At 44.2% G+C, this 9,040-nt stretch overlaps 1 protein-coding gene across 1 annotated transcript; it reads right to left on the bottom strand.

The window, feature by feature from the left end:
- Positions 1-1,335: 1,335 nt before the first annotated feature.
- ppp1r3db (protein phosphatase 1, regulatory subunit 3Db) lies at positions 1,336-3,841 on the bottom strand. The gene is made up of 2 exons (XM_061786354.1): positions 3,474-3,841; positions 1,336-3,357 (listed from the first exon to the last, which is right to left on the bottom strand). The coding sequence occupies exon 2, from the start codon at positions 3,337-3,339 to the stop codon at positions 2,440-2,442; it is 900 nt and encodes a 299-aa protein (XP_061642338.1). The 5' UTR covers positions 3,340-3,357; positions 3,474-3,841; the 3' UTR covers positions 1,336-2,439.
- Positions 3,842-9,040: the final 5,199 nt, after the last annotated feature.

Genomic DNA, 9,040 nt, shown 5'->3' with positions numbered 1-9,040 from the left:
GAGAGGACCGAGGAGAGGCGAAAGGAATACATTGAGATGCGACAAAGTGCAAAGGTAGAGGTGGGAAAGGCCAAACAAGAGGCATATGATGACATGTATGGCAAGTTGGACACTAAAGAAGGAGAAAAGGATCTATACAGGTTGGCCAGACAGAGGGATAGAGATGGGAAGGATGTGCAGCAGGTTAGGGTTATTAAGGATAGAGATGGAAATAAATTGACTGGTGCCAGTAGTGTGCTAGATAGATGGAAAGAATACTTCGATGAGTTGATGAATGAGGAAAATGAGAGAGAAGGGAGAGTAGAAGAGGCAAGTGTGGTGGACCAGGAAGTGGCAATGATTAGTAAGGGGGAAGTTAGAAAGGCATTAAAGATGAAGTGAGTATTTGCGAGCAACAGTATGGTTTCATGCCTCAAACGAGTACCACAGATGCATTATTTGCCTTGAGGATGTTGATGGAATAGTACAGAGAAGCTCAGAAGGAGCTCCATTGTGTCTTTGTAGATCTAGAGAAAGCCTATGACAGAGTACCCAAAGAGGAACTGTGGTACTGCATGCGGAAGTCTGGAGTGGCAGAGAAGTATGTTAGAATAATACAGCACATGTATGAGGACAGCAGGACAGTGGTGAGGTGTGCTGTAGGTGTGACAGATGAATTTAAGGTGGAGGTGGGACTGCATCAGGGATCAGCCCTGAGCCCCTTCCTGTTTGCAGTGGTGATTGATAGGCTGACAGATGAGGTTTGACTGGGATCCCCGTGGACCATGATGTTTGCAGATGACATTGTGATCTGCAGTGAAAGCAGGGAGAAGGTGGAGGAACAGTTAGAAAGACGGAGGCATGCACTGGAAAACAGAGGAATGAAGAAGTAAGACAGAATATATGTGCATGAATGAGAGGGGTGGTGGGGGAAGACTGATGCTACAGGGAGAAGAGGTAGCAAGGGTGGAGGACTTTAAATACTTGGGGTCAACTGTCCAGAGCAATGGTGAGTGTGGTCAGGAAGTGAAGAAACGGGTCCAAGCAAGTTGGAACGGGTGGAGGAAGGTGTCAGGTTAGAAGTGACAGAAGAGTCTCTGCTCAGATGAAGGGCAAAGTTTATAAGACAGTGGTGAGACCAGCCATGATGTACGGATTAGAGACAGTGGCACTGAAGAGACAACAGGAAGCAGAGCTGGAGGAGGCGGATATGAAGATGTTGAGGTTCGCTCTCGGAGTGACCAGGTTGGATAAAATTAGAAATGAGCTCATCAGAGGGACAGCCAAGGTTCGATGTTTTGGAGACAAAGTTAGAGAGAGCAGACTTCGATGGTTTGGACACGTCCTGAGAAGAAATAGTGAGTATATTGATAGAAGGATGATGAGTAGGAGGAGCCAAGCTTCAGTTATTCAAACTAATTAAACATGTGAAATGCAACTCCACCAGCAAATAACTTGAGTCTGGCAGATTCCTTAAAATCTGTATAGTATTTGAGCTGCATAACACATACTATGGCAAACAACAGGTTTGCTTCAAGTATACTTAGCCCAGGTGTTCCTGGATGCACTCCTTTCCATGTAGTGAAGTAACTAATATTTCGACTCTCTTGTGTAGGCAAACAATCATTAACACTCACATTCACACCTTTGGACAATTAGAGTCTTGAATTAAACAAGCTTGCATGTTCTTGGAATGTATGATGAAGCAGGAGAAATGAGAGAAAATCTACACAAGCACGGAGAGAACATTCACACTCCACGCAGGATTCAGACCCAGAATCTCTTGAGTTTAAGACAAATGTGCTCACCACATACATCCGGATGTCAGCCAAATAGCCATATTCAACAAATATTGACTCCGCATGTCTCAATAAGATCAATCAATGAAGCTCATTATATTGTGTAACTGGACACAAGTTTGATGTGATTTTTAATGCTTTTAATATCATCGTGTCACATTGTCGTACCAATCTAATTTAGTGATGAAGCGATGAGATCTCATGACAAATTTGTCTTGCATTTTCAATATTATATATATATATATATATATTTAAAAAAAAAGAATAAAATAGGCTTACCATCCACATGTAACACATTGTATCTGTTTCCCATCACATACATTATCTTTGTGATTACCTTCGTACTCAAATAGGGCATTTTTTTCCCTTTAGTTTAGAGCCACTAATTTATAGTTAGAATTAGCATTTAACAGTTAGCATTATTAATGATATGTCTGGTATAAAGCATGTCAGTTACAAATTCAGCCAAAGGCTGTAGCATGCCAGGCACTTCAGTGCAGTTAATCTAAGTGCTTTTTTACCACAGACGCTGTGTGTCAATAGTATTTGAGCAAATGCAATTGATTGTATCACAGCAGCGTTTGCAATATTGTCAATGAAAGAGTGGCAATAGCTGCTATACGATAGCTGCGCCAATGCAATAGCGCCTTTATGTGGTCACTTAGGTAAAATGCAGCATACTATCCTCACATTCCCTCGGAACAGTCACCTTGTAGCTGTGACAAGTCAGTTTGTAATTGCACCCACTGTTGTTGTCCCAATAATTAGAACCTTTGGCATGATAGCAGATGGCGAATTCCAATAAAGCTCCTGGCTGCAAAATGAAAGGCGGCACCGGCAGACGAAATCGGAAGACGTCTGTCCCCGGAGCGTCATATTCTCCCTGGGCCCCGCTTGACACCCAGGATGCCGTTGTATCCGTGGATGTTCTCCAGTTGGTAAAAGAGTAGTGCACTGTGACCTTTTTCTCATAGTCTAAATTAAGTACTTGTATGGTGCCTACTATCCCCAGCTCTGAGCACACAACCTGCTCCAGACACACGGCCTGTGCGCGCACACGCTTCAGGAAGTCGGGCTGAGCTCCCATATTCTCAGGGAAACAGGGTTTAAAGTGAGGCAGGGACAGCTCCAAAGATTTCCCGAAGGCTCTCTCAGAGCTCATCAGTAGTCTGAAAATAACATGTTGGGGTATCAGGGGCCGTTCTTTAACTTCAAACACTTTTACTTCCTCTAAATCAAGGCCCAGCGAGTCCACAAAGCGAACCTGCTGGCTCCTGAGCGCTCTCCTCCTCTCCGCAGGTGAAGAAAGCGACTGAGCTCGTCTCCTCATCATTGTTTTGGTTGGAGGATCGCCGGACAAGCTGAGTTTTGAGTCCTGTTTTACCGAGGGAGGTCTCGGGCCTGGAGGACGGATCAGAACCGGGACCTTGGGTGATTGAGGTTTGGGATCGTAAATGTACCGAAGACGAACGCCGGTGGTGGTTTGGGGGATGGCCGTCCGGCTCGGGGCAGCCATCGCAGCGGAGTTTTCACATCTCCATTTCTCACTTGCCTTGTCCATGTTTGTCACATTAATCAACTTTGTAAAATAAAACAAATGTAACATTTTAGTTGATCCTATTGCAAAAAAAGCAACATTCGAATAACATTCAAAACACGGCTGCAGAAAACAAATGTATGAAATAATGCTCGAACCTTTCCAGTTTGATCTCCCTCTGTTCAGAAGTTTTGTTCCTGGATGCAGTTAAACCAGCAATTGCCAGTGAAAATCAGCAGAAAACAAAAATGCAGCTAAATATAGAAAATACAAGTGGCAGTCGACAGATGATGAGCCAGTTCCACTGCAAACACAGGACAAACAACTGCAATATATTGCTACTTTCAGTTTAGCCCTTGACATATAACTTGAAACCTTTACTGGGGATGGGAGGTCTACTTAGAATATTTATAGCAGATAGTGGTGGGCTGTCCCTTCCTTCTCTAATAATACCTGCAGTGATTTCATGTCATTTCACTTAATAAGTAAATATTTTGTTTTCTCCGTATGTTGAGCTATTCTCACGTTTATCGCCAATATATGAGTGCAATACATTTTAAAATTGTAATCAAATCAATTTTTCAAGGTATTTCATTTCTTGTCTGCCAGAAATAAATTTAATTGACAAATTAAAAATATTGTGTTCTGGAAAGTCTAACGTTTAGAATGATTAAAGTAAATAGATTTATTTCACAATTTAAACAGTCCCCAGATGTTTTAATGGCCCCATTGCTTGAAAATGGCAGCTCTTCTGGTCGCCCAACTGCCAGGTCACAGGCCCGAAAAACTCTGTTTTGAGGTAACATTACGTACATTTGCCACAATATGGCAAAACTCAGAACGGCTCATTTCTTGACACATATTCTTAGTCAAGTTCTCATGTTGACTAAGAAAGCCGTCCAATTTATATTGTTGTATTGATTCAGTTTGACTCCATATATGTGAATCTGGTTCATGACTTTACAATTTATTTCTTTGCCAACTGTGCCCAGAATAGATCTTCTGGTTGAACTTTTACCAAGCACATACCTTTCATTAGTGTTGAAAAGACATAACTGTATTTTAAAATAGCAGCATTGCTCGGGTTGTAAGGGCGTGTGTGACAAAGGCAACTGGAGGACAACAAGCTCAACAACACTAATGTGGTACTTTCCCACAGAGAATACCCACATTCACAGATCTTTTTTTTTTCGAAACAGTTCGAAACACCTCAGTTACTTGCGCACAGTAGGCTAAAAAAAGAAATCCCCTTAAAATAGGCCTAATGACACCACTGGTGTAGGCTTGCTTCGTTGGAATCGATCACTGTAATGCCTCCTTGTAGAGAGCAGCCAGATCAGGAAGGTGATTCATTTCTGACGATGTTTAAGAGTTTTGTGAGGTGTTCCTTGGGTTAATTGCATCGCTCACCTTTGAACATTTTTTTGGGGAAGCTGACATAACACAGGCATTAGGATTTATGAAGTTTTTGTATGATTGGTATGTTTTGGCATATGTAACTGCAGACTTTGATGGGCACTTGCTGGCTGTCAACATGGCGAACCCTGGCTATCATGGCAGCGTGTGCCTATTTTATCAGGCTTGGACACTTGAAAAAAGGTTTTTGGACAATGACTTGCGTGAGGGTTTCAATTTTGTGACATATTAAAGGCTTTTTGGGGGGGGCTTGGCAGGTTTGGAACTTTTTTTTTGTCCTGTTCGGCTGTTAGGTCAAGCAGAATGGAAAATCTGTACCCCTTTTATGCCGGAACAGTTTTATTGTGTCACAGTGGAGTTTTTAAGCTTCCGCTGTGGTTTCTTAGTATTATAATTGAGGTTTATTGAGAATCAGAGTCCATCAGTCGAACAGAACAAAGTTTCTAGAGTGGAGAGAGAAACAAAGACATAAGACAAAGCATTAATTGTAAACAGGATGAGAGAAGTAAGTCATTACATTATCTACAACAATGAAACATTAAATATGAGTGTTGCATGGGGCTGTAGTGCTACACCCTGTGAGGGAATGACAGGACAAGATAGAACAGGACAAAGACAGGAGAAGCAGCATGCAGGACAAGGGTGGTGAACCCGGCTGTACAACTGAAGTGTGGTGGGATTAACTATGTAAATTATAAAAATCTACAGGACGAGAGTATAAGTGAGGGGATACACAAGCAATTCGCATATTCATGAGTTATTTGTCGCAATAAGTGAGTGGTCCCACACCCAGTGAACGAGTCCCAGGGGTGTGTCCCTGCGGACACATGCAAGTGAATTGACACCGTTTTACATGCACAAAGACTGACAGAAGTGTCCTGTAATTGCTGTGCCCGCAGCGCGGAGGCTGAGGACCTCGTGTATCAGTGTCCTCAACCCCCCACCCCCGCCACCCCACCCCGAGTGGTGTGGTGCATTAAAATCTGCAGAGATCCCTGAGCCGAGGGGGCGTGTGTGTGTGTGGGGGGGGGGAGGGGGGGGGGGGGAATCAAGGATGCCAGGCGCTGCTGCCTAAAAGCCAAAAACCCACGACCCACCGCCCCCCAGAGATGGGTGTATGTGGTGCATTAAAACATGGGAAGTGTGTGTGATGCATTTAAAATCCAGGGGGCAGGCAGGGCGGAGGGGCAGGGCGCACGGACCGGGAAACAGCACAGACGTGCTGAAACCCGGTCCGACACCCACACACTCCCGACCCCATACCAGTCCCCCAGGAACCCTTTGATATGTATATGTGCCCAGATGTGATTAGTGAAAAAAATATAGACAGTGAGTGGTGTGGGTGTGTGCTGAGTGAGTGATAAAGAGGCATGGCCCCTGCAGGTCGGGCCTATTAGGCCGGACAACCACCGACGAAGAGGGCTCCACAGCAGGCCCAACAACCCGCAGGGGAGTGCCCGGCTCCCCCACGGGAAGAGGAAGAGGCAGCGGGACGCAAGGAACGGAGAGAAGAGGATGTAGCAGGCCCGAGGAGCGATAGGGGGGCCCCACCGCCCCCACCAGTAGCCAGAGTGGGGGACCCAGGCGGGTGCCAGCCGGCACCGCCCCAGCACCTACGGAACATGGGCGAGTCACCATCACACCACCAATACTCCCCAGGAGGTCGCCCCAGTGGTTACCCCCCACCCCGAGATCAGGAAGGAGTGAAAAAAGTCCCGTCCCCACAGACGCCGGACAAGAGGGACAAGAGGAGAAGATCCCTGCTCCATGCATGTGTCCTCTCACCATGCAAACTGATCTAAAATGTGTGAAAAGTAAAATAAAAATAAATAAAAAAACGGAATAATAATAAAACAACAAAAACCTCGACGACAATGAATACAGAATTCCATTGTTTACTTTCACACTTATGAAAAGTCTTGCTATTGTCAAATGGCACCCTACCCAAGCAAAGGAATCAAGAGTCGAGATTAAACATGTTGAGGAAAGGTGACCAGCTCGTGGAAAGTCGAATCGTGCAGTTCAAAATATACAAGAGTTTTTGGATAACCGAAGACCAAAAGCATTGAATTGGTGTGCATTCCCATATAGCATGAAAATAGGTGTCTGGGTTTTTTTTTGGTGCATTGCGCGCATATATTAGATGGAGAGAAGCCCATTTTATGCATAGTGTACTTAGTAAAGTGTGTTCTATGGAGCACTTTATATTGTATAAGCTGTAGATTTGTGTTTTGAGTCATTCTAAACGTATTGTTACAAATCTGTATCCAGTAGCTACGGTCAGCAGATATGGAGAGGTCTTCTTCCCATTTGGTGATTGGTAAGTGCATTGATTTAGTACATGACATTAATTTATAAACTTTTGAGAGCTTTCTTTTACTTTGCGGGAGAAGCTTCATTATTTGCTTGACAAACTCCGAGGGTGCTCTGGAGTGATGCTATTCTTTTTTTTTTTTTTATTGCTGCTTTTAATATTTTGTATTGAAGAACATTTCCGGCTGTTATTTGGAATTCTTGGAACAGTTCATCACGTGTCCTAAAAACATTATTGTAGGTGGTTAATTCCATGTTGTTCCCATGTACTAAAATCAGACTCAGAATCATAATCATCTTTTTTTTGCCAAGTATGTCCAAAAAACACACAAGGAATTTGTCTCCGGTCGTTCGAGCCGCTCTAGTACGACAACAGACAGTCAATTGACAGAGAACACTTTTGAGACCTAAAGACATTTACCAAAAAAAAAAAAAAAAAAAAACAGTCACTCAGTAATAAAGGGTTGCTAGTTATCTGGTAATGCCGTTACAATTTGTTTTTATTTAATTTTTTTTACAATTGTGCAAAAAGATGCAGAGTCCACTAGCACTTAGAGCAGTTTGAATGACTATCCATCCATCCATCCATTTTCTGAGCCGCTTCTCCTCACTAGGGTCGCGGGCGTGCTGGAGCCTATCCCAGCTGTCATCGGGCAGGAGGCGGGGGACACCCTGAACTGGTTGCCAGCCAATTGCAGGGCACATAGGAACAAACAACCATTCGCACTCACAGTCATGCCTACGGGCAATTTAGAGTCTCCAATTCATGCATGTTTTTGGGATGTGGGAGGAAACCGGAGTGCCCGGAGAAAACCCACGCAGGCACGGGGAGGACATGCAAACTCCACACAGGCGGGCCGGGGATTGAACCCGGGTCCTCAGAACTGTGAGGCTGACGCTCTAACCAGTCGGCCACCGTGCCGCGTTAGAATGACTACTATAGCAATAGTCCGGTGCAATGCCATTGTGCAAAGGGCGCCGAGACTTCAAGGAGTGTATGCAGTTTAAAGTGACGAGTAGCGCGATTATCTGGGACAATGTCGATTGTGCAAATATTGCAGATACTCCTCGGTCAGTGTGCAAATGGGGCAGATGCTACTCTGGCATGAGTGGCCAGTATTGGTCAACAACAGTCTTAACTATTTATTGTAAAAAGTAGTCTTTTATGGACTAGTATTGAGACTCCTCTTTGTCTACAGTTATAAAAGGCCGATATAACCTGAGTGAAATTCGAGTCAAAGAGGCATTTTTCTTATGACTAAAGGCCTCTTTATACTCCCGCGGCCGCGTGACCGAGAGATATGCAAACAGTGCAGCATGGCGAGACTACTACATTGAGTGCACGAGTATGTATAATTGGCCCGACAGAAATGTGACAACAAACCCAAGATGAAAAAAATTGCCAGCATGTTGCAATGGAATTGTAGGTTAGCTGTTTAAGAAGTTGATGTCAAGAGGGAAGAAGCTGTTGGAATGCATCACGTAGTAGTTTGATGCGCACACGTCAAAAATTGTTGCTGCGCGTCGAACGCCGCGGAGATCATCTCTTGTGATTGGTCCGTTTTAGTCACATGCTGTGATGATGTAATCAGCGTTCCTCCCGGTTCCACGCAGCAAGTACGCCGAACGATTTTGCAGCATAATTAAACGTATCATCTGGTCATCTAGTTCCATCTAGTTCTAGCAGACACTGTTCCACGTTCGCCATTGTTATTGCTTTGTTCCTTGTTACTGAAAAGAAAGTAAAAAACGGCTACTGGAAAGGGCCAAAACAATGCAGAGGAAACTCCACCCTGTGTGATATCAGCTTGCTCAAAGACAGGAGTATCTCCCAGTGTCTTAAACCCATATCAAAATAAAACTTGATCAAACTAAATAAGCCAGTCATGTTGCTTACTACGGAGTCCGCAAAGAGTCACTTGCAGTTCGCATGTTCTCGCGTGAGTTCCATGTGTCCCGATAACTCAGAAAAAAATAGTCAGAAAAACAAGGGGAG

Source organism: Phyllopteryx taeniolatus, chromosome 9 (genome assembly GCF_024500385.1).
Source record: "Phyllopteryx taeniolatus isolate TA_2022b chromosome 9, UOR_Ptae_1.2, whole genome shotgun sequence".
NCBI lineage: Eukaryota > Metazoa > Chordata > Actinopteri > Syngnathiformes > Syngnathidae > Phyllopteryx > Phyllopteryx taeniolatus.
The sequence above is the reverse complement of the archived record's forward strand: the minus strand, read 5'-3'. Positions and strand labels throughout refer to the sequence as shown.

What these genes read in the sequence shown, in the direction of transcription:
- ppp1r3db (XM_061786354.1), bottom strand. Translation starts at nt 3,339, where the DNA reads ATGGACAAGGCAAGTGAGAAATGGAGATGTGAAAACTCCGCTGCGATG.